The sequence below is a fragment of the Budorcas taxicolor genome, chromosome 8 (assembly GCF_023091745.1).
Source record: "Budorcas taxicolor isolate Tak-1 chromosome 8, Takin1.1, whole genome shotgun sequence".
Lineage (NCBI taxonomy): Eukaryota > Metazoa > Chordata > Mammalia > Artiodactyla > Bovidae > Budorcas > Budorcas taxicolor.
Window position 1 is genome coordinate 67,960,770 of NC_068917.1, and position 26,416 is coordinate 67,987,185.

The 26,416-nt window shown below is 41.6% G+C and overlaps 1 protein-coding gene across 1 annotated transcript in view; it reads left to right on the top strand.

Moving 5' to 3' along the window:
• The window catches only part of INVS (inversin), a 133,783-nt gene that overhangs the window by 80,448 nt on the left and 26,919 nt on the right, over positions 1–26,416 (top strand). The window contains exons 9-12 of the mRNA XM_052644796.1: positions 1,262–1,417; positions 1,831–2,060; positions 6,108–6,214; positions 14,386–14,598. Coding sequence (XP_052500756.1) covers positions 1,262–1,417; positions 1,831–2,060; positions 6,108–6,214; positions 14,386–14,598 — 706 coding nt within the window. The remainder of the gene's footprint in view (positions 1–1,261; positions 1,418–1,830; positions 2,061–6,107; positions 6,215–14,385; positions 14,599–26,416) is intronic.

Sequence of the window (26,416 nt, forward strand, 5' to 3'; positions counted from 1 at the left end):
CGTTATTCTTTTTGCCTGGACTAGTCTCCCTTGAGAGCTCTGCTTTGCCTCTTTTTTTATGATTTCGTCTCAGCTTAAATGTCAGCACCTTGACAGGGCTTTCCCTAACCACCAATCAAAAAGTAATCCCCAGGTCTCTTCACATATCAAAATAGTTTTTACTTCTTTAACTATACCATCTATCCCATCATCTAACACTTAAATGTTATTAATTCATTGTTTTTGTTTCGTTCTGCTTTGCTTCTTCTATGAAAATGTAACCTTAGCTATTTTGTTCCCTACTGAATTCCCAGCATTATATTGTGTACCCAGCCCATAGTGGCATCTCAACAAATCCCCAGGAATCTGCATTTTATAGGCACCCCAGGTTTGGTCCATGGATCACACTTTATGAAAAAAACATTGTCCTAGACAGTATAGAGCCGTAATTCTTAGATAGAACTGGCCTGAATCTCTAGACAGATACCCTGAAACATTGAGAAGAATTTAGAGAATAATGACTTAAATAGAATTTAAAGAGTAATCTAAAGAGTGATGACATAAGTACTAGAGGAGAATAACAGGCAGGGATCAGTGCGATGTGAAACTCACACGTAGTCAAAACTGCTCTTTCAACCCCTTACCAGAGGCGAGATCACATTCCACTTGGTTTTTTCCTCCAATCTTGAAATGAATTGCTCTTTTTAAAATTGGGCCCTGAGGAAATAGCTGACTTGCATTTGGAATCATGTTCTGTGAATAATGCTCTCAAGGCAGTGAGATGCACACACTTTTGGTACCATGTGGATACACAGACCAACTGGAAGAGTAGCACAGGTAACCGACTGAAGAACCAGTAGATTGACGGCTCCCATCACATCCCCTCGGAGGCATATACTGATTGTGAGTGGCTTGGTGGGCAGATTGCCTGCATCATTTAAATCATTTCTCTTTGTCAGTTTTTGTTCTCTTGCTCTCTCGAAAGAGGAAAAGATAATAAACTAGTAACTGAGGAGACCATTTCAGACCAACAGGCTAGAAAGGAAGAAAACAGTGGGATGAGAAAGGTAGAAGGAAGGGAAAAGTGGGAGTAATAATACATACCAATAGAAAGGAAGATATAAAGAAGTGTATACAAGTGGAAAATAGATAATCTTGAAGATTAAATTGCGTTTGGCCAAAATGATGGAAAAATCGAAAGAGGAAGAGATATATAGTTAGAATAGTAAAAAGGTAAAGTTGTTACTTAAACGTTCTTCACTCTCTTTTGCTCCCTTTTTAGCTTTACATGCTGCTGCACTTTCTGGCCATGTCAGCACCGTGAAGTTATTACTGGAAAATAACGCTCAAGTAGATGCTACTGATGTCATGAAACATACTCCACTTTTCCGAGCCTGTGAGATGGGGCACAAAGATGTGATTCAGACACTCATCAAAGGTTAGTTATTAAGAGTGCTCATAACAAGTCAGTCTCAAAAGGTAGGATTTCTTACATTCACCTTTTGAAATACAGCTGTACATGGCAGAGAGGTGCCTGGGTGGAAGCATGGAGGAAAAAGCCTGGCATCAGGAAACTCGAGAGTCACTTCTAGCTCCACCTATTAGTAGCTGTTTGATTTGGGAAAAGTCACTGTTTCTGCCTGATACTCAGTTTCACTTCACATAAAAGGGGAACGATTTCTATCCTGACCAACTCCCAGGCTTATTGTAAAAATCTGAAATAGATGATACACCTGAAAGATTTTTGCTAAGAGTAAAGCATTTAAAGGACTGTCATATTCTTTAAACTTCTCTTCTCTTTGATAAATGCTCTCTATATTAGACATTTTCACTTTATTTTTGCTTTTTCAGGTGGAGCGAGGGTGGATCTAGTCGACCAAGATGGACATTCTCTTCTACACTGGGCCGCGCTGGGAGGAAATGCAGATGTTTGCCAGATCCTGATAGAAAATAAGATCAACCCAAATGTGCAGGACTACGCAGGGAGAACCCCACTGCAGTGTGCTGCCTATGGGGGCTATATCAACTGCATGGCAGTGCTCATGGAAAACAACGCAGACCCTAACATTCAAGACAAAGAGGTAAAAATTCTAGGTCTTTTCTCTATTGTTTGCTCCAAAGTGTTTGCAGCATTGCTTCTTTGTTAACTAAAATTAAGTAAAATAGTTCATCAAGTGAAGAGATCACTCGCAAATCTGTTAGTTAAAAGTGATTTTTATTTGTCCATGTTCTCTTCTAGTCCTTGTGCATACATATATATAATTTTTAAAAGCCATAAGATGGGAATAGTTTAATAATTTTTATAAAATATATAGATACATGGCATATATATATAGGTATGTAAATATATATATATGATTTTACAAACCACATTTTGTTTTGCTTACTTAAAATTATCACCAATATTTTTTCATTTGGTATATAATGTTTTTCATAATCATGGATGCTTAATATTTCAAAGTTCTAAGAGCTTTTCGTTCTGTAACTCATTCAGTCCTCACGGCAAGTCTATAAAACTGCTTTTATTTTCTGTATTTGAAATTTTCACTATTTCATTGATATTTACTCTCATCTTTATTATTGCCTATCGTCCACTTTTATAAGGTTTGATTTAATATTCTTTAAAAAATTCTTTTGATGATATTTTAAATCATTGGGTTTTTTTTCAATGTATATATTTAAGCATGTTTGTTACTCTAAATGCTGCTTTAGTTGCATCTTACAAATTTGGATAAACTGTACTATCACTGGAGAAGGCAATGGCATCCCACTCCAGTACTCTTGCCTGGAAAATCCCATGGACGGAGGAGCCTGGTAGGCTGCAGTCCATGGGGTCGTGAAGAGTCGGACACGACTGAGTGACTTCACTTTGACTTTTCACTTTCATGCACTGGAGAAGGAAATGGCAATCCATTCTAGTATTCTTGCTTAGAGAATCCCAGGGATGGGGGAGCCTGGTGGGCTGCCATCTATGGGGTCACACAGAGTCGGACGTGACTGAAGCGACTTAGCAGTAGCAGCAGCAGTACTATCACTATCATTCAACACAAACACTTTCTGATTTCCATTTTGATTTATTATTTGAATTATTTGAATTAGTTAAGTGTATTGTTTAATTTCTAGGCAGTTCGGTATTTTCTCATTATCTTTTTGTTAATGATTATATTGGTGTTCTATTGCTGCTGTAACAATTACCACAAACTTAGTGTTTTAAAACTAAACAAATTTGTCATATTACTAATGTGGGTGTCAGAATTCCAAAGTGTCCTAAAGATCAAGATGTTGGCAGGAATTCATTCTCTTTGGCGACTCTAGGAGAGAGTCTGTTTCCTTGACTTTTCTAGCTTCTGGGTGGTGCCCACATTCTGTGGCTTGTGGCTCCGTTTCTCCAGCTTCAAATCTAGCAGTGACTGGTTGACTTTTTCACACTGCATCACTCTGACATTCACCTTCTGCCTCTCTCTTTAACTTACTATAAGGACCTTTGTGATTACACTTGGCCCAACTGGATAATCCAACTCATAGTCGACTGATTAGCAACCTTGATTCCATCTACAACCTTAATTCCCCCTTTCCATTAATATAACATAGTTATAGATTCCAGAAGTTATAAGGCCTTATTCTGCCTACTCACTGATTTGTAGCTTAAATTATATTTTAGTTTAAAAAAATACTCTGCATTATTTTAATCTTTGAACAGCTTTTGAGGCTTTCTTTATGTTCCAGCTTATGGTTGATTTTGGTAAATGTTCTGTGTACACTTGAATACTAATTTTGTCATTGTTCAATACAATGTTTTATATACATTTTACATTGTATTGTTCATGCTGCCTATACCTTTCCTACTTTTTGATCTATTTCTGCTATCAACTATTGTATGACATGGGTTAAAAACCTCCCACTGTAATTATGGATATGACTGTTTCCTCTTTTAATTTTGTCAGTTTTTATCCTATATATTTGGAGACTGTGCTATTAGTTGCATTCAGATTTAGGATTGTGATATCTTCTTCTTTGACTTCTTTAACACTATGAAATATTCCTTTTTATCTCTAGCAGTGCTTCTTGACTTTTTTCCTCTTTCATGACATTGAAATTTTTAAAGAATACAGGCCATTTATTTTCTAGAATTTCACTCAATTTGTTGTTGCCTAATGATTCATCATAATTTGATTCAGGATTTACATTTGAGATGGAATATTATGTAGATGATACTGAATCCTCAGAGTATCATTTTGGAAACATGTGATACTTCTTCAGTTCAGTCCAGTTCAGCCGCTCAGTCGTGTCCGACTCTTTGTGACCCCGTGAATCACAGCACGCCAGGCCTCCCTGTCCATCACCATCTCCCGGAGTTCACTCAGACTCATGTCCATCGAGTCTGTGATGCCATCCAGCCATCTCATCCTGGGTCGTCCCCTTCTCCTCCTGCCCCCAATCCCTCCCAGCATCAGGGTCTTTTCCAATGAGTCAACTCTTCGCATGAGGTGGCCAAAGTACTGGAGCTTCAGCTTTAGCATCATTCCTTCCAAAGAAATCCCAGGGTTGATCTCCTTCAGAATGGACTGGTTGGATCTACTTGCAGTCCAAGGGACTCTCAAGAGTCTTCTCCAACATCACAGTTCAAAAGCATCAATTCTTCGGCGCTCAGCCTTCTTCACAGTCCAGCTCTCACATCCATACGTGACCTCAGGAAAAACCATAGCCTTGACTAGACGGACCTTAGTCAGCAAAGTAATGTCTCTGCTTTTGATTATACTATCTAGGTTGGTCATAACTTTTCTTCCAAGGAGTAAGCGTCTTTTAATTTCATGGCTGCAGTCACCATCTGCAGTGATTTTGGAGCCCAAAAAAATAAAGTCTGACACTGTTTCTACTGTTTCCCCATCTATTTCCCATGAAGTGATGGGACCAGATGCCATGATCTTCGTTTTCTGAATGTTGAGCTTTAAGCCAACTTTTTCACTCTCCACTTTCACTTTCATCAAGAGGCTTTTTAGCTCCTCTTCACTTTCTGCCATAAGGGTGGTGTCATCTGCATATCTGAGGTTATTGATATTTCTCCTGGCAATCTTGATTCCAGCTTGTGTTTCTTCCAGTCCAGCATTTCTCATGATGTACTCTGCATAGAAGTTAAATAAGCAGGGTGACAATATACAGCCTTGACGTACTCCTTTCCCGATTTGGAACCAGTCTGTTGTTCCATGTGCAGTTCTAACTGTTGCTTCCTGGCCTGCATACAGATATCTCAAGAGGCAGGTTAGGTGGTCTGGTATTCCCATCTCTTTCAGAATTTTCCACAGTTTATTGTGATCCACACAATCAAAGGCTTTGGCATAGTCAATAAAACAGAAATAGATGTTTTTCTGGTACTCTCTTGCTTTTTCCATGATCCAGTGGATACTTCTTAACATAGTATTTTTTATAATTTTATTTATTTTGGGCTGCAGTGAGTCTTTGTTGCTTTGCATGAGCTTTCTCTAGTTGTGACAAGTGGGAGCTACTCTTCCTCGTGGTGTGCAGGCTTCTCATTGCAGTGGCTTCTCTCGTTGCAGAGCACAGGCTTTACGCATGAGGGCTTGGCAGTTGGGACCGAGGGCAACTGTCCCTCGGTGTGATGCACTGGCGTAGTTGCTCCACTTCCTGGACCAGGGATCAGACCTGTGTCCCCTGCATTGGCAGGTTGATTCTTCACTGTGCCATCAGGAACATCCCTTGCTGCTGTTACTGCTCAGTCACTTTAGTCATGCCCAACTCTTTGCAACCCCATAGACATAGCCTTCCAGGCTCCTCTGTCCATGGGATTTTCCCTGCAAGAATACTGGAGTGGGTTGCCATGCCCTCCTCCAGGGTATCTTTTCAACCCAGGCATTGAACCTGTGTCTGCTGCATTGCAGTCTGATTCTTTACCACTGAGCCACCAGGGAAGCCCGGGAATTCTATTAACATAGTATTAATTTTGATCACTTGGTTAAGATACCGTTCATTTTCTCCACTGTATACTTAATGTTTTCTCTTTCTGTAAGTAAGCAACTGGGAGAAATGTTTATATATTTGAGTTAGCATAAATAAATATGTGTCCCAAAATACTGACACCAGATGTATTTGATTTCTGTTTACGCTTGTAGGGAAGAACAGCTTTGCACTGGTCCTGTAACAATGGATACCTTGATGCCATTAAGTTACTTCTAGACTTTGCTGCTTTCCCTAATCAGATGGAAAACAATGAAGAGAGGTAAGCCACTGGCAAAAAGAATGCATCATTGTTCATCTCACATCCTTTCTGCCATATTTTAAAATTCTCAAGTTTAGATGCTCGTTCAGAAATAGTATTTCATCAGGAAACACTACACTAAGAAATCTTGAACCAGAAGAAAACAGAAGTTCCATGTAGTGTTGATTTAGAATCATGGGGTTTTAAAGCTATTAGAAACTTCAGGCATTACTTAGGGCAAGCTGACACTTTCCAGATGAAGAAATGTAGGTCTTCTTTTGATGTGTGTCTAGCATCAAATCAGGGGAGTCCTGACTGACCAGGACTAAGAATTCAGTTAGGCCAGTGAGATGTGTTATATGTTCAAGAAGTTTCTCTTGATGAAGAGGATATTATCAGTTAGTGGACAGAGATGCCACCATGTAGCGTGAAAAAATAAGGAGAAACTGAGGCTAAAGCTCAGGATTTTAATCTTAATACAGGTTTCTTAAATAATATGAGATTCACAGAGTTAGGCTGGGGTTGCTATCCAGTGACCCAGACCCAATAAAAAGGACTTGACATAGTGTGAAGTCTAAGCAGGAGACATTCTCGATGGTCTTGGATCTAGGAAGATTCTAGTAATTTGTAGGTAACAACTAAGATGGTAATCAGATTTCCATACCTGCCCCCTGCCCCCTACCCCCTACCCAGATCTGTGCTTTAGTTGTCATTGTTCATGGATACTGTCACTAAAATGGCCTTGCAGTGGCACCATCTCTGCACTCTCAGCCACCACCAGCTTTTTCTTTCTTTCAGGAGGTGGGACACTTTGTAGAAAAAGAGGGGTTTTCTCTAAGCCCTCTGTCTCAGAGGAAACATGGGGCCAACCCCTTCATCTTTCCCACTTCTTTCAGAACCTTTTCCCGTTATTTTACCCTCCATCTGTTATTTTCCAAGTCTCTTTTCTCAGGTTTGTCTTCTTTGCCCTCTCTCACACTGTCTTCACTGCCTCCGTTTCTTCATTGTCACCATTCATGCCTTTGCAGTTTGGCATCCGCCCTCTCGGTTACACTGAAATCTGCACCTGAATGGTCCCTGACAGATCCCTAGTTGATAAAGCATATGATGTCTTCTTTGCCCCCTCATTGGCCCTTCTGCCTCTCCTCTCTGTTGACCCCTCTTCTTCACCTTCTTGAGCCTGCATGTTCTCTAAGCTTCTGTGACAGTATGTTTTCCCAGTTCTCTTAGAATTAGGATTCTCTTCTAATCATGCTCCTTCTCCATTTCTTTTGGCTTCTGTTGCATTTTTTTCTGTTTTAAATATGAACAGTCTTCAAGGAGTGGATCAATTCTCTCAGCCTACCTCCTTTGGCAACCTGACCAACCGCTGAGGCTTCAGCACTCACCTGGGTGCTGGTATGTTCTCAGTCTACAGTGCAGACTCACACCCCTCCTTGGTTAACACTGTCATCTCCACTTCACCAGCACTGCTGTCTTGCCCTCTCTCACTCTTTCTGAAACTATTGCAATGCCTCCTCACTTGTTTTCCTTCCTTTGATCTTTCCCTCATTCAATTCATTACCTTCCAAAGTAACCTTTCTTAATCAGATTGCTAATATAGTGGTTAATCATGTCATTCCACTGTTCAAATTCAGTGTCATCTAAGGAGATTGTCCTGGTCCTGCAGTCATGTGTCCCAAACTGTGTTTCCTCCCCACTGTGAATCTTTATAGCCGTTGGCACATTTCACTTTTTATTATGATTTTATAGAATTTGTCTTCCTTTTAGCGGAGAACTCATGGTCATCTATGAATTGCTGACAGCGCTTTTCATGAAGTAAATGCTCAGTAAATAACTGGTGAATTGTCAGATCAGTGTTTTCAGGCTCCCAGTAGCATCACCCTGATTCATACCTTCATTAGAAACTTATGTGGAATTCTTAGACCACAGGCAAACTTAGATAAAGCAAATTAGTATGCCTTACTTTGAGAGTGATTATATAAAGAACTCCACGTCTCTATTATAGTCAAATGACAACTGCAAAACCACAATGAAGGTAGGCATTTGGACATTTAAGGAAACTGGAAAGCCAGAAGAATCCTCAAGGTTGAGGATTTGACCTTAAAAGAGGTATGTGAGGGTGCTGGAGGCTTCTCCCTTTGAAACCCTGAAGAAGCAAAAAGATTAAGAATTCTTAGAATTAGGGATGATATATTTCTATAAGGTGTATTTTTTAGAAAACCATTTACTGCCTGAGTGCTATTTTTTAGGAAACAATAAAAAAATAATTTTTTTGTAATTCAATGTCCATTTATATGCTGAATTTTGAATTTCAGACCTAAGTAAGCTTATGAATTAAGAAACTTACCACCTCCTGGAGCAAGCATATGTTAATTACAGACCAAAAGACCAAAGGAAAAATCCTCCAAAGTGTGCTTGCCAGTCTATGGATGAAAAGAGACAGTGGCAATATCCCAGTCTGTTTTAATGTTTCATCAGCAATGCACCTTGATGTACAGATGTCAGAACTTGGCACTGCCTTTTATGTTTATTGACATTCCAGTTTAGGCATTCTACTTGTTCCATCAGACCATTCCCACATGGCAAGTCCAATTGTATCTTGTCTCTTGTCTTTATCTGCATTGTTTCTTGACTGGTTACCATCAATGTACTGTTAATTTTTACTTCACATGCATTGACACAAACTGCTTGATGTTCTCTGTATAGACATAATTTTTGCCACCTACTGCTGGCTTTCAGTCAATAACTATCTGACAGCCATACCCTGACATAGATGGGAATATTCACAGCGCTAGAATGTGTCTCAGTTGAGTTTGGGATGAAGAAAGATTCAATAGTAGTAATCACAATGTGGTCAGTTGCCTAAACACTAAGTATAGACTTTAGTCTTAAAGCCTTGCTAGATATTTAGTTTGTGTCTACTTGAGTCAAAAATTGACCGAGAAGTAATTTGAAGAAACTAATTGTAAAAAAAAAAAAAAAAGGAAAAAGACGTTTTTTAAAAGAAAATCAGGAAAATGTGTGTTTAGAGTAGGCATTAGATCTTGCTAAGGAATTCCTGTTAATTTTGTTAATACAATGGCATTGTGATTATGTTCACCCTATTATAGATAAATCTAAAATGCAGAGAGATTAAATGATCGGAGTCTGGGATTTGCTTTATTGATTGATTGATTGATGGCTTGTGGGATCTTTCCCCACAAGGGTTTGAAACTGGGCCCATGGCAGTGAAATCTCTGAGTGCTGACCACTGGATCCACCAGGGAATTCCTCTGGGATTTGCTTTTAAAATATTTGAGCAAAAATAAAAAAGAAAGGAGTAGATGAAGTGAATGTAGAAAAATTTTGCTAATTATTTGGGTAATGAGTGTATAAAGCGTTAGTGTGCTGTTCGCTCTGCTTTTGTTTATGCTTAGTTTCTCATAATAAAAATGTGATTTTTTTTATAATAAAAATATTTAACATATTTGAAATGCAACTTTCCATCCACAAGCAGCCTGAGAAATCTAGTTCTTCTTTTCCCCTTCCTTTCACCTTTTACAAATGAGGAAACAAACTCAGAGAAGTGAAGAGAATGCCCAGGGTCACACAGGTCTGCTGACCTCCGGTTCAGCATTCTTTAGGTAATATTATGCCCATGTCATTTCTTTTTGTCATATTTGTAAGTAAACACATAACTTGGGCCTCACTTTCATAAGCCATATTTTGATAATCCTTCTTGTATACTATGTGAAAGATACTGTGTATTAATAATTATAAAAAAAATGATCAGGCTTAATAAAACTGCATATGTCATTTGCACATTGATTTAGAAGCAGTTTCATTCCGTAGGAGACATATATTCAGTGACTGAGAGATGAACTATGGAAGGATTACTGTACTGAACAGGGCAACATCTGATTATAATCCCATCTACGTTTTGCAGGTAACTAGTTACCTAGACTTCAGCATGTTGCTTAATCTTTCCAGGTCTGTTATAGTGAGGGTGTTAAACTAAATCTGTCAAATTCACTGCAGTGGTTCTCTGACTCTGATGATTTTTTTCTATTGGGAAAAGTACAGTCATGAAAGGCATTTTAGAATATATAGTGGCTTTTGTAAAAGTTCTTCTGAATTTACAAAATACGCTGCTGCTGCTAAGTCGCTTCAGTCGTGTCCAACTCTGTGCGACCCCATAGACCGCAGCCCACCAGGCTCCGCCGTCCCTGGGATTCTCCAGGCAAGAACACTGGAGTGGGTTACCATTTCCTTCTCCAATGCATGAAAGTGAAAAGTGAAAGTGAAGTCGCTCAGTCGTGTCCGACTCTTTGCGACCCCATGGACTGCACTGCAGCCTGCCAGGCTCCTCCGTCCATGGGATTTTCCAGGCAAGAGTGCTGGAGTGGGTTGCCATTGCCTTCTCCTACAAAATGCTATTTACATGTAAATAATGTTTTAAAGTTTATTCAGGCACCTCTACTTTATGGCCTTCTGGTTTCTGAATAATATTAGCAGATCAAGCTGTCCTTAAACGGGGGTTCATTCATTTTAGCATTCAAGAACTTCCTTCTGACTTTGGAGTCTCCTGACTAAAGTGACCAAACTACCCTTTGCATTTACTGAAAACCTCTTCCTTTTGTATCTTACTGTGACTGTTAGGTGAGTTTTGAAGAGTTTCTTTTCTATAATCATTGGCTGATTTTCTGAGTCTAATCATGCACCCATATAGTCATCATTTTTCCAGCTCTTCAATCAGCTGATTATTTCCTTCCAACACTTGTGACTGCACTGACTCAGTGACAGTCATCCAGAGGAAGCTGATCTGGCAGTTGTTCAGCGGTCATAAATGCTAGTTTGGGTCTGTGCAAATAATATTCGTGATAAGTGCTATCACCAACACATAAGCACTGCAGTGTGAGTCCTGTAATAGCACTAATCACACTAACTTTTATGAGCTGCTTCCCTCATGCCAGGCACACTGCTGCCTTCTTCACACTGATTATTTTATTCTGTCATCATGCCAAATCTGTACGAGGATAAGTGGGGCATAAGTTGGTCAGGAAGTGACAACCATTGTTATTACCACAGTTGGATGGTTGGGGGTATTTTCTTTACTTCAAATTTTAGTACTTTTTACATCATTTGAATTCTTAAACTGTATGTCATTTTTACAAAGTAATTATTTCTCTTTAAAAAAGGAAACATACTTCCTAAGATATTAATATTAACAGTGGTTAACTCTGAGAGTGAGAGTGTAGATGACTGTTATTTTCTTCTCTATATTTACCTGGTTTGTTGTAGATTCCAAAAATAGAGAAGATGTATTTTTTTTTAATCTGCCTAAAATCACAGATCTAGAAAGTATTCAGTTGAAATTCTAATATATAACTCTATGATAATAATAATATCCATCTTTTCTAAATAATATACTTATCAAAAAGGTATGTACACTGTACAAAATTTAAAAAGCATAAAAGGGCATTTAGTAAAACAGCTGAGACAGCTAGCTTCCTCCCCAGAGACATCACTGTCACATTTTCTTGGGAAACTCCTAGAGAGTTATATCAATATTTTACATAGGTGAGAATATAGGGATATATTCTTTTTATGTCAGTAAAGCACATCATAATACTGTTCTGGTTTCTTACTTTTTCTTTTTTCCTTCACTGAACAAGTCATCCTGGTGATTGTTCCTTGTTTATTCATGTACACAATAATGGCTGCTTTATGCAGGTGACTTTATGATGGGATGGCCTGTACTTTATTTAACCAGTCCTATATTGATGGAGGGCTTCCCTGGTAGCTCAGCTGGTAAAGAATTTGCCTGAGTGCAAGTCACCCCAGTTTGATTCCTGGATCGGAAAGGTCTGCTGGAGAAGAATTAGGCTACCCACGCCAGTTTTCTTGGGCTTCCCTGGTGGCTCAACTGGTAAAGAATCTGCTGCCTGCCATGCGGGAGACCTGGGTTCAATCCCTGTGTTGGGAAGATCCCCCTGGAGAAGAGAACAGCAACTTATGGGGAAACAGTGGAAACAGTGTCAGACTTTATTTTTGGGGGCTCCAAAATCACTGCAGATGGTGATTGCAGCCACGAAATTAAAAGACGCTTACTCCTTGGAAGGAGAGTTATGACCAACCTAGATAGTATATTCAAAAACAGAGACATCACTTTGCCAATAAAGGTCCGTCTAGTCAAGGCTATGGTTTTTCCTGTGGTCATGTATGTATGGATATGAGAGTTGGACTGTGAAGAAAGCTGAGCGCCCAAGAATTGATGCTTTTGAACTGTGGTATTGAAGACTCCTGAGAGTCCCTTGGACTGCAAGGAGATCCAACCAGTCCATCCTAAAGGAGATCAGTCCTGGGTGTTCTTTGGAAGGACTGATGGTGAAGCTGAAGCTCCAGTACTTTGGCCACCTCATGCGAAGAGTTGTCTCATTGGAAAAGAGTCTGATGCTGGGAGGGATTGAGGGCAGGAGGAGAAGGGGATGACCCAGGATGAGATGGCTGGATGGCATCACGGACTCGATGGACATGAGTCTGAGTGAACTCCGGGAGATGGTGATGGACAGGGAGGCCTGGCGTGCTGCTATTCATGGGGTCGCAAAGAGTTGGACATGACTGAGCGACTGAACTGAACTGAACTGAACCTACTCCAGTAATCTGGCCTGGAGAATTCCATGGACTCTATAATCCATGGGATCACAAAGGGTCGGACATGACTGAATGACTTACACTTTCACCATTGATGGAATTGAGGTTGTTTCCAGACTTCCCTTTTGGCTCAGACGGTAAAGCGTCTGGTCTATAATGTGAGAGACCTGGGTTCGATCCCTGGGTTGAGAAGATTCCCTAGAGAAGGAAATGGCTACCCACTCCAGTACTCTTGCCTTGAAAATCCCATGGACAGAGGAGCTTGGTGAAAGCTACTGTCCATGGGGTGGCAAAGAGTCGCACGACTGAGCGACTTCACTTTCACTTTCCACTGTTTTACTGTTTCAAACTGTGCTTCTGTGAATATCCTTATACATAAAGAACTTCAGAGGAGAGCAGATCTACTGGATGAATGCCTATAAGTGAAGAGGCTATGGCAGAGGGCAGATACATGGATAATTGTGAAGTATATTGCCAGATTGCCTCCCTAGTACGTAGAGAGCCTGTCTCCCTCCATCCTCGCCAGCACAGTGTGTTATTAAACTTTCTGGTCTTTGCTAAATTAATCTTTAGATTAAAGTGCTCACTCATATTAGTCTTAAATTGTATTTCTCTTAAATGAGTGACATTGAACATATTTTTATATGCTAGTAGCCCCTAGTATTTCCTGCTTGAAGAACTGTCTTTTGTCTTTGTTATTGGTGTTTTTGCCCTATAGATATTTGTTATTTTTATGTACTTGGATTTATCAGTCTTAAGGTTTCTGCATCCTGTATCTTTCTTTGGGAAAAAACTTCCCATTCCAATATTTTTAAAAATCATCCATGATTTTTTCTTCTACTTTCACTTTTTTTTTTTCTGGCCATACCATGCAGCTTACGGGATCTTAATTCCCCAAGTAGGGATTGAACGTTGGCCCTCAGCAGTGAGAACACAGAGTCCTAACCACTGGACCACCAGGAAATTTCCTTAGAAAAAAAAATTAGATCATTACTTCATCTAGCATTCATTTTGGAGTGAAAGTGATGTAGGAATCTTTTCTTTTTGTTTTCCCAGATGACCATACAGTTGTCCCAACTCTGTTTAGTAATCCATCATTTCTGCAGGGGTTTAAAGGGCCATTCTTCTCACAGACTAACTCTCTCCATTTGGAGATATATTTTGCATTTCATAAACATTAACTATCAGTAATCATGGGCTCAAACTTAGGAACCTCACAGAATATTATTTGCAGTGTTTTTTAGATAGGATTAAGGAATTACTTAGAACATGGTGAGGAAGAAAAGTGATCATGTATTCTCAAAGCCCCTAATTTGTGAGCAAGTGAGCAAAACTGAGGAATAGACATGGTCAGCAGTGCAAAACACCAGGTACCAGCTCCACCCTTGTTCTGTGCTCCTCAGAGAAAAAGGAACAGCCCCGGAGGACAGAAGATAGCCATGCCTCAGGAGTATTCGACATCTTAGAATGAGGTTTCCTCCCACTGCATAATGTCACCAGTTTAACTGTGCTCTGAATTACCTTACAACACTTAAAAAAAAATCTCCCTACTTCAGGTACACCCCCCTGGATTATGCTCTGCTTGGGGAGCGTCATGAAGTGATCCAGTTCATGCTGGAGCATGGTGCCCTGTCCATCGCAGCTATACAGGACATCGCTGCCTTCAAGATCCAGGCCGTCTACAAAGGGTACAAGGTCCGCAAAGCTTTCCGAGACCGGAAAAATCTCCTCATGAAGCATGAACAATTGAGAAAGGACGCTGCTGCCAAGTAAGTGTGAACTCTAGAGACTGTGTTCTCACAACTCAGGAGTCAGTGTGGAAGGGGGCACGGTGGTGGGAGGGGCCAGGAGAGGGAACCAGGAGGGAATCTGAAGTAACTGTGATCCCTACATCCACGTCACCTCCCCACTTCTGCTCACCAGTGCTTCAGGGGACTGAGGCCAACAGGAAGGACCGTGGCCTTGTCTCCACTTGGTGGCTGTTCCTCTAGGTTAGTCCTCAGGGTTCTAACTCTGGGACACATCACTGCCATACCCAGCCATGGCGAGGAGCTGGGGGTGAGGGCACTGCCTGCAGTAAGCCACAAAGGAATATCTGGTCCTCTCACTCTTCCTACCTTTTCAAGAGAAACTCATGCCAATATCTAGCCTGCTTCTACTAGACAAATATAGGTCTAATTTTGATTTGATTAAAGCAACCGACTTGTACAAATAACTTGCTTTTCCTTACCTATTCCTTAACAAATCCCTACTAACTAATGCAGTTTATTCCAGAAATACTGATTGAATTCTTACTGCACATACAACACTCTTGACTTGAGCCTAAGGAGAAAATAGTACTTGCTTCGAGGACCTCACACTTGTTTAGGTAATGATATAGTGTGTGAAATAGTCATTTGTGCCTGTTATAAATCTGAAACTGTTAGTTGCTCAGCTCTGTCTGACTGTTTGAGACCCTATGGACTGTAGCTCACCAGAATTTTCTGTCCATGGGATTTTCCCAGCAAGGATAGTAGAGTGGGTTGCCATTTCCTTCTCCAGGGGATCTTCCCTGACCCAGGGATCAAACCTGGGTCTCCTGCATTGCAGGCAGATGCATTACCATCTGAGCCACCCAGGAAGTTTATTATACATTGTGATTGTTTTTACTGTGAGTGATTGATTTTAGATTATGTTTTGGTTTGACTTTTCTGTTATATACGTGTTGGGTATTTTAAATAGGAAGAGAGTATTGCATTAGCAGGTATATAACCAAAACATCTGATGATAAAGATCACAGGAAGATTCTTTGTGTGTGTGTGTGTGTGTGTGTGTGTGTGTGTGTGTGTGTGTATGTGGCTGTGCTGGGTCTTCCTTACTATGCGGCTTTTTCTCTAGTTGCAGGGAGGTGGGCTACTCTTTTTGTGGTGCACAGACTTCTTTTTGAGATGGCTTCTCTTGTTGCAGAGCAGGGGCTTAAGGATGCATGAGCTTCAGTAGTTGTGGCTCCTGGGTGCTAGAGCTCAAGCTCAGTAGTTGTGGCACACAGGCTTAGTTGCTCTACAGCATGTGGGATCTTCCCAGATCAAGGATCAAACCCATTGGCAGGCAGATTCTTTACCACTGAGCCATGAGGGAGGCCCTGTTCTTAATTCTTAGTTTCTTGGGAGCTGTGCTTACTGTGATAATCATTGAAATTACCAAAACTGAAAATTTTAGCTTCCTTTACTTTTTCTCAGTCACAGTCTTCCTCATTATAGGGAGTAAATGAGTTTCTTAATACTTCTTAACCATCACCTCCTAATAGTCATTGTAGCCTAGATCTCCAGGAGAAATATTTGAATCGAGAATTACTGATTTAATTTGTGTTAATTTTATTTCTCAAAAGTTATTCCTGAAAATGTGAGTCAGTGTTTCATTTTGGTTTTGAATTTGGTTTTAAGGAACAGGAATCAGAATGTTAAATGTAGCCTTTGCTGCTGCCACCTCATTGACTAAGATGGCCCAGGCACATCACGTTGCCTCAACATACCCTCCCCAATTTCTCATGTTAGGATGGCAGAAATCACCGTCCTTAAAGTAAGGGTGTCAAAGAGACTGATTAAACTTTAAGTGATTTCTATTTTGCTGGTAGAAAAATTGAAAGAGAGACGTTTTAGTCATATTTTCTAAGGCTTTTTTGTTTGTTTGTTTAGGAAATACCTATAATCCATTTAAAAAGCACTTTATAACTCATACTACACCTCCAATGTGTTGCCAAAATGACTACTGTAATCTACCTGCCAAAGCACAGAGCTGAATGCACATGAAAATAAGACTGTATTTATGTTGATCGCTCCTTTTCCCTGAAGCTTCCTTTTTGCTGGGTTTTTGTTCACTCTCTAAGCTCAGATCCCCTCTAACTTTCTGAACTCTCCCTTCATACATCTTTTCAATTATACCATCTCCACACTGAAGTCAGCACTACAGGCTAACCCTTTAAACTTCTTTTCTTGCCATATTTTTTTCACTGAAAATATATCTACTCTTAAAACTTAAATTACTTTGTCTTTGTAGATAACCCCTTCATCTCTCTGACATCTTAATCTCCTGGAACTCTAGTCCTAGATCATCAGCTCTCTGCCAGGCACTTCCACTTTGCTGTCCTTTTGTTACTTGCCAACATGTCAGATCTTTGGACATTTCCATTTGCACGCCCTGCTGTCACTGTCACTTCAGGCTCACTGTGTGAACCATACAACTCATCACCACGGACTGTCTCTCTTTTCACCTCCTGATCTCCCTGCTAGTGCTGCCACCACCAGCTGTGCTAATTCCTCTTTCTGAAATGTCCTTTTGTTTCAATTCTTCTGTCCCACCAACCTATACAGGCATCATTCTTGAGTAGCATTCGTGATGCTACGTCAGACCCTGTAACATTTTACTTCTGCTTATATCTCCAAGTCTCACCTTTCTCTCCACTAATTCCACCCATTCACCCTCACACCTGACGTCTCAACCGTCTTGAACTTTCTTCATTTCCTCACTTACAGCTTTCCTTACAGCCCACGCTCTTGGGAGACCTGAGCTTCTTTCTCACTAGTGTATGAGACTATGTCTCTTAAGAGTTATGTAATCAAATCCAGTTTGGGTCACCCAGTTCAAGCTCTCATGATGCTCAAGTTCCTTCAATGGGAGGTTGTTCTGTGTCCTCAAAAAGTCAAGTGACAAGGAGTTCTGTGCCTCTAAGGCAGCACATTTCATTAGTGGACAGTTCTGTTGCCAGTATTCTTGCCTGGAGAATCCCATGGACAGAGGAGCCTGGTGGGCTACAGTCCATGGGGTCACAATGAATCGGACATGACGGAGTGTCACACTGTTGGCAGAAGTTCTTTTCTCCCTTTTGATCTTGAGCTGCCCCTTGAAGCAAAAGAGAAAAGTCTAAATCCTCTTCCTAAACCAACTTCCAGATAATTAAAAAAGGTGCTCCTGATACTCGCACTCCAACCCCAGCTCTCTTTCTCACTTTGTAATAGATCCGCTTGCAGCCTGCTCCCCAAACATCTTCCGTTTATCAATGCCTTTCTTCAGGGTTGACCCTTAGGTCTGAATCTTCTGCTCACCTGTGGTCTGATGCGTGAAAACACTTCCATCATTCCACTCTCTGAGCCTCAGTTTCTCAATAAAAAGAAATTTTTTTAGTTTGGGACAGGTTTTGGGGCTCCATGAATGCCCTGAAACTGTAGGCAGTATTTTGTATGTTATGAGTTCATATGCATTTGGTGGGAAGAGAGGATCTAGATTTTTATCACCTTCTCTAAGATGGTCCATGAATCACAGAAATATTTTTTTAAAAGATTGGACTAAATGATATCTAAGGTTCCTTCCAGCTATAACATTCTATAAGTCAAAGATCCTAAAATGCATGACATTTTCTTATTCCCTTGAAAGGAAGTCAAAGACCAAATATTACTAAGCCTGTGCTTCAGCAACAATCAAGAGATAGAATCTGACAGACCCCACCCCAGCCCCCATCCAATGCAGTACCAACTGAAAAGGTTAGAGCCAAACCTTTTCTGTCTTCTGAGGTAAGCAGTTTACTCTCACTGAAAATGTTCCAGGATAAATTGAATTATCATCTCTCCAGGATAAATATATAAGGAATTTAAAAAACTATATAAAAGAGCCGGGCTCTCAGATCTCTTCTGAGTCAAAGATTCTATGAGAGCTGTGCCCTCTGTCTGCCTGAAATAACCTTCTCTCACTTCTCTCCTTTCTGACTTTGACATTATTTCTATGAAACCTTTTTTTTCTCTTCCAGTTTAATTAGTCTCCCATATCCCCAACCCCCAGCTCAGGATTAATACTTCTGTTTTCAGTTCAGTTCAGTTCAGTCGCTCAGTCGTGTCCGACTCTTTGAGACCCCATGAATTGCAGCACACCAGACCTCCCTGTCCATCACTAGCTCCCGGAGATCACTCAGACTCACGTCCATCGAGTCAGTGATGCCATCCAGCCATCTCATCCTGGGTCGTCCCCTTCTCCTCCTGCCCCCAATCCCTCCCAGCATCAGAGTCTTTTCCAATGAGTCAACTCTTTGCATGAGGTGGCCAAAGTACAGGAGTTTCAGCTTTAGCATCATTCCTTCCAAGGAAATCCCAGGACTGATCTCCCTTAGAATGGACTGGTTGGATCTCCTTGCAGTCCAAGGGACTCTCAAGAGTCTTCTCCAACACCACAGTTCAAAAGCATCAATTCTTCGGCTCTCAGCTTTCTTCACAGTCCAACTCTCACATCCATACATGAGCATTGGAAAAACCATAGCCTTGACTAGACAGACCTTAGTTGGCAAAGTAATGTCTCTGCTTTTGAATATACTATCTAGGTTGGTCATAACTTTCCTTCCAAGGAGTAAGCGTCTTTTAATTTCATGGCTGCAGTCACCATCTGCAGTGATTTTGGAGCCCAAAAAAATAAAGTCTGACACTGTTTCCACTGTTTCCCCATCTATTTCCCATGAAGTGGTGAGACCAGATGCCATGATCTTTGTTTTCTGAATGTTGAGCTTTAGGCCAACTTTTTCACTCTCCACTTTCACTTTCATCAAGAGGCTTTTTAGCTCCTCTTCACTTTCTGCCATAAGGGTGGTGTCATCTGCATATCTGAGGTTACTGATATTTCTCCCAGTAATCTTGATTCCAGCTTGTGTTTCTTCCAGTCCAGCATTTCTCATGATGTACTCTGTATGTAAGTTAAATAAGCAGGGTGACAATATACAGCCTTGATGTACTCCTTTTCCTATTTGGAACCAGTCTGTTGTTCCATGTCCAGTTCTAACTGCTGCTTCCTGACCTGCATATAGATTTCTCAAGAGGCAGGTCAAGTGGTCTGGTATTCCTATCTCTTTCAGAATTTTCCACAGTTTATTGTGATCCATACAGTCAAAGGCTTTGGTATAGTCAATAAAGCAGAAATAGATGTTTTTCTGGAACTCTTGCTTTTTCCATGATCCAGTGGATGTTGGCAATTTGATCTCTGGTTCCTCTGCCTTTTCTAAAACCAGTTTGAACATCAGGAAGTTCATGGTTCACGTATTGCTGAAGCCTGGCTTGGAGAATTTTGAGCATTACTTTACTAGCATGTGAGATGAATGCAATTGTGCATTAGTTTGAGCATTCTTTGGCATTGCCTTTCTTTGGGATTGGAATGAAAACTGTCCTTTTCCAGTCCTGTGGCCACTGCTGAGTTTTCCAAATTTGCTGGCATATTGAGTGTAGCACTTTCACAGCATCATCTTTTATGATTTGAAATAGCTCAACTGGACTTCCATCACCTCCACTAGCTTTGTTCGTAGCGATGCTTTCCAAGGCCCTCTTGACTTCACATTCCAGGATGTCTGGCTCTGGATTAGTGATCACACCATCATGATTATCTGGGTCATGAAGATCTTTTTTGTACAGTTCTTCTGTGTATTCTTGCCACCTCTTCTTAATATCTTCTGCTTCTGTTAGGTCCAGACCATTTCTGTCCTTTATCGAGCCCCTCTTTGCATGAAATGTTCCCTTGGTATCTCTAATTTTCTTGAAGAGATCTCTAGTCTTTCCTATTCTGTTGTTTTCCTCTATTTCTTTGCATTGATCGCTGAAGAAGGCTTTCTTATCTCTTCTTGCTATTCTCTGGAACTCTGCATTCAGATGCTTTTAGCATGCATCATATCTAGAATTCAGCATCTTCAGGAGTAATGGGTCTGATTTCCCAACTAGATTGTCAGTTCCTGGAGAGCAGGGATTGTGTTAGGTACCTCCATACTTCTAGTGACTTAAAGCCCCTGATATGTTTCTTGTTCTTCAGTCACTAAGTCCTGTCTGACTCTTTGCGACCCCATGGACGGTAGCACACTAGGCTCCTCTGTCCTCCACCATCTCTCAGAGTTTGTTCAAATTCAAGTCCATTGAATCGGTGATAACATCCAGCCATTTCATCCTCTGTCACCATCTTCTCCTCCTGCCCTCAGTCTTTCCTAGCATCAGAGTCTTTTCCAATGAGTTGTCTCTTTGCATCAGGTGACCAAAGTATTGGAGCTTCGGCCTTAGTCCTTCTAATGACTGTTCAGGGTTGATTTCTTTTAGGATTGTCTGGTTTGATCTCTTTGTTGTCCAGTGGATTCTCAAGAGGCTTCTCTGGCACCACAATTCGAAGGCATCAATTCTTTGGTGCTCAGCCTTCTTTATGATCCAACTCTCATATCCCTATGTTGTTACTTGGTCAGTGATGTCTGACTCTTTGCGACTCCTTAGACTGTAGCCCACCGGGCTCCTCTGTCCATGGGATTTTCCAGGCAAGAATACTAGAGTGAGTGTCCATTTCCTTCTCCAATATCCCTGTGTGACTATGGAAAAACCGTAGCTTTCACTATATGGACCTTTGTCAGCGAAGTGATGTCTGCTTTTTAATAGCAAGCATGTAATAATAAAGAATCTGCCTGCAAAGCAGGAGACCCAGGTTCGATCCCTGGGTTGGGAAGTTCCCCTGGAGGAGGAAATGGAAACCCACTCCAGTATTCTTGCCTGGAGAATCACATGAACAATGGAGCCTGGCAGCCTGTCATAAAGAGTTGGACATGACTGAAATGACTTAGCACGCACCCAAGAGAGGCTTGAGAGATGTGATTAATATGGCTTCTACAGAAAAAGGGGTTGTGTGGTTTCAACAATGAGCATTTCCTGAAAATGTCATCAGGCCCAGCCCTGTAACTCCTAGATGGTGGGGCATTCATGCCACACCCACATTTCTTCACTTCCAGCCGGAACCAGTGACAGCTTAACAGCTTTCAGTTCAGTTCAGTTCAGTCACTCAGTCATGTCTGACTCTTTATGACCCCATGAATTGCAGCACGCCAGGCCTCCCTGTCCATCGCCATCTCCCGGAGTTCACTCAAACTCACGTCCATCGAGTCCGTGATGCCATCCAGCCATCTCATCCTCTGTCGTCCCCTTCTCCTCCTGCCCCCAATCCCTCCCAGCATCAGGGTCTTTTCCAATGAGTCAAGTCTTTGCATGAGGTGGCCAAAGTACTGGAGTTTCAGCTTTAACATTATTCCTTCCAAAGAACACCCAGGGCTGATCTCCTTTAGAATGGACTGGTTGGATCTCCTTGCAGTCCAAGGGACTCTCAAGAGTCTTCTCCAACACCACAGTTCAAAAGCATCAATTCTTCAGTGCTCAGCTTTCTTCACAGTCCAACTCTCACATCCATACATGACCACTGGAAAAACCATAGCTTTGACTAAACAGACCTTTGTTGACAAAGTAATGTCTCTGCTTTTCAATATGCTATCTAGGTTGGTTATAACTCTCCTCTTGATTACTTATATTGATATAGTTCTTTATAGCTTACAAAATCCTTGTACAGTAAACCCTTACAATAACTCAGTAAAGTAAACAAGGCAACTGTCCTTAAACTCATTTCATGCAGGGGATGATAATACCAATTAACTTGCCTGAAATCACTCAGCCAGTAAGGGCGGAGGTTGGCACCTGGATCTCAGTCTTACCCTAAGCCAGGGTTCCTGCCATGGCTTGGTTCTGGGGAACATCCCCCAGCCATGCTTATGCAGTAGGCTCTCCAGATCCTAGCACTATCTGATAGGCCGGCATGGAAGGGCCCTGCTTCTTTCTCTTACTTACATGCAATATATAACTGTTGGTGCAAAGGTCAGCAGGCCCCTCCGTCAGCTTTTGTCTTAACCCAGCACTTAGTCAGCTGTGCATGTTGTTTCCAATGGCTGTTAAGAGAGTGGCACCAAGCTGCCACCATCAATTCTGCAACATTGTTCAGGGAAAATCTTATGACTCAGAGCTAACCGAGCAGAGCATACCAGTATCCTTCTAAATCCTTGAGAAAGTTAGGAAAATTAGTAGGCCCCTAACCTACACCAGGACTATGACCAAGAAAGTCACCAAGGCAAACCCAGGTGTAATCAGTGCAACAGCAGGACACACTAACTTAACCTTCCTTTCCTGTGGAAACCATTTTAATCACAGCTCTCAAACCTCTCTTAGTCCTGTATTGATGGCACTGGCGACTTGAGTACTCATGAATGAGAATGAGCCTGCTTTATTTCTGTGGGGTCTGGCAGAATTACTTTCTTTTTGATGAAACTGGACAACTATTAATACAGCTCTCTGTGGAAGCCACACAGTGGGGTAGGGAAAAAAAAAACTCCATCAACTTCCAGGACTTTAACTTTCCAGACCCAGAGGAAAGCATGTGCTGTCTTGTGCAAACAGATGCATCCAATGCTGAGATGCTGAAGCTGTGGAACGTTCAAGTTACTGCCCTTGACCTAGTTCTCTGCACAACAAGCAATCTTTTGATAATTTGGTTTCTTTTTTCCTTCTTCTCTTTTTTATTGAGGATAATTGCTTTAGAATGTTGTGTTGGCCTCCGCCACACAATAAGGGGAATTAGTCACAACTGCACATGTCTCCTGTCCCTCTTGAGCCTCCCTCTCCTCTCCCTCCCACCCCTCTAGGTCATCACAGAGAGCCGGGCTGTGCTCCTTGCGTTCTATGGCAGCTCCCCAGCAACTCTGGTTCACACATCATAGCTTGTATATGTCACTGGTGCTCTCTTAGTTCTACCCTACCCTCCCTTTTCCCCACTGTACCCACAAGTCTGTTCTCTGTATCTGCCTCTCCATTTCTTCCTTATAAATAGGTTCATCAGTACTGTTTTTCTAGATTTCATATATATGCATTCATATACAGTATTCGTTTTTCTCCTTCTGACTTCACTCTGTATAACAGGCTCTAGCTCCATCCACTCACTACAACTGACCCGCATTCATTCCTTGGATAAGTTTTCAATTAGCAATAACTGCAGCTCGGATAAACCTCATTGGCTATGATAACTGCCACAGTGCAGAGCTCACTTGGTTTCTTATTGTTTTTTTTTTTTTTTTTTGCTGTTGTCATCTAGGCTGCTCATTTGTCAGGTCCTCTCCTTGGGTCTTAGATCTGTCTTGGGAGAGTTCCAGGGTATATCTCTGTGCCACCACAGCCCTTCGGAGATTTGCACCAGCAAAGCGTGCTTCTGGTCTTTTTTCCCCTGGGTGAAACAACCCTTGGTTCCTCTAGTCCATCCTTTGGAGACCCTCTTCACCGTGTGGTGGACAGCACCTGAAGCAGATGTTGTCAGAGATCTGATCCCTGGTTGGCTTTCTTACAGTTTTATACTGTAAGCCTCTAGGGAGCGGTTCAAATTGCTCTAGAAAGACAGTACAAGCCAGACTAATTGGCAGCCCATCAGAAGCTGTTGTCTGGCTGATTTCCCGTAGAGGAAAAGGGGAGGAAAATGTGGGACTGGTTAAGATTCTGCCATCTTAATAAATGTCCAGCTAAAATGTTGCTTGCTGTGTCATGGCCAGGATTTTTTTTTTCCTCTTTAAATTTTCATGTAAAGTAGAATAACTTTAGTTTGTCCTCTTTTATTTGTTTCTTGAACTTTACAAAAATAGGTCAAGTGTATAGCATGGCCCACCCTGAAGATTAAAGATCTTTGACAGTCTGAAATAAATTAGTCGGAGAAAACACACTGAAATTTTAGGATAATTATTAAGTCTAAGAGTTTAAGACTAAAAGCTAAGCTAGATGCTAGCTTGAAATGCTGTTAATGGTTACTTTGATGTGATGTTGCCACTTTCTTCTTATGACCCAATTCATTTTTTACGTGATAGAAGATTGACATTTTTACAAATGATTTTGTGAGGTGAATTTTACAGGAAGAAGTTAAGCTGCCAAGTTCAGCTCAGTTCTGTATATAGTTTAGCATGTAACATTGGGCAAGTCACTAAGCTCTCTGCCTCAGTTTCCTTATCTGCCAAATAAGAGCCTGGCCTCAGTAAAGTGAGATTCTTTCAGACTCTGAGCAGTGGTTCTGGACCTTTTTTTCCCAGGGAAACTAACACACGCACACACACACACACAGGATCATGTTCTGTTCTCAGGAGCTGTTTCCTGTGTGTGTGTGTGTGTCTCTGTGGTGGTGGTTGTTGCTTTTTGTTTCAAGGTGGCAGTATAGATAAAATAGGATGCAGGTCAGGCATAATTCCCAGTTCTAATCCCCCCTCCTTCTCCTCAGTGATCACAACTTTTACATCAATAACCACAGCTCTCGTGAAATGCACATTTGTGGAATGTGTGCATTGAAAGATTTTTTTAAGTGCAAAATGCATCAGTTTTTGAAAAACATTAATTCTGTTCATCCGCTGAAGGTGTAATTATATATTCTTCTGTTTACATTCTTTCTCCCGGCTTACTGAGTTCTACCACAATGAAAAACCAACCCCTCTGCAAACCTCCCCCTCCAGAGGAGTCTTAAAAAAGCAGAGCTCCCCAAGTGCTGGCCAGCCTGATCACTCTGAAAGGCTGGGTCCCCTGTTTGTCCCATGGCTGTCCTCGTGGGAGGCCCAGAAAGGTCTGCAGTGACAAAGTTTGCCCCCCAGGGCTAATTATACAGCGGCTTCTTGGAATTGAAAAGGAGAGCTGTTTGGTCTCCTAAAACAAAGCGAAATAAATGACTGCTCAAATAACAAAGTCTAGGTTGTCACCTCAAAGGCCCCGTTGATGGCAGTGATATATCCATTCAGGTGCCAAGCTGGGCAACCCCACACGCCTGTCTGTCTGCAGGACCAACGTTCTCTTAAAGCAGTTCTATTCATCCAGCCTCGTAAAGAGAACAGCTCCCCACCTCCCTGCCAGGAGCAAGGTTGTTAGATCAATTAGCAGCACCTCTGCCACCCAGATACTTCCACTTTCTTCTGAAAGCAGGCTTCTCCCATTCGAATCACACTGAAATGGCACCATCCATGTGAACTGCAGGCCCTGAGGATGACAGGTCGATTGCAGTGCAGCATATGCCAGTGTCAGTGCTTGGAGAGGCCTGTATCAAGACTACAGCTGAACGAGAACGTTCGAGCTGCGCTGGAGTCAGCACGACCCACCGGAACACTGTCTCTGGGGTGGCCCCCAGTGGGAACCTATCAGGAGGGCTTCACAGCACAGGCCAAGAGACGAGTTGAGTTGACCAGGCTTTCTATTGAAGTGTGACTCAGATATCTGTCGTCTGGTCTTCCCTGTCCCTTGAGATATAAATAAGCTTTGCTTCAAATTGCACAGTCTATGGAAATCTGAATTCTGTGACTTCCTGGGGGCTTGGGGTCTCTGTCTCCGCTCTTGCTTCTGTGTCTGGGACCTTAGCCCTGCAGCTTTCAGGTTGCTTATGAAAAGGCATGTATGAGCATGGGACCTTCCAGAAAGCTGGTGTCATCAAGACGACCCCATTTCATATCCCATAATGGTATAATTAACAGTGCACCTGAGTATAGTTAACAGTCCTCATGAGACTTGCCTGTTCTCTTAAGCTTTGCTTCTCAGGGTGTGGTCAGAGGCCCGATAGTACCTGTATGACCTGGGTGCTTGATAGAAATACAAAATCTTGAGCCCAACCCCAGGCCTGACAAGTCAGCATCTAGGTTTTACCAAGATCCCAGGAGATTCCAGTCCTTAAAGTGTGTGAATCACGGATCTAAAGTCCTTGGCTGTCCCCTCACCCTGGGCGGATTCTCTG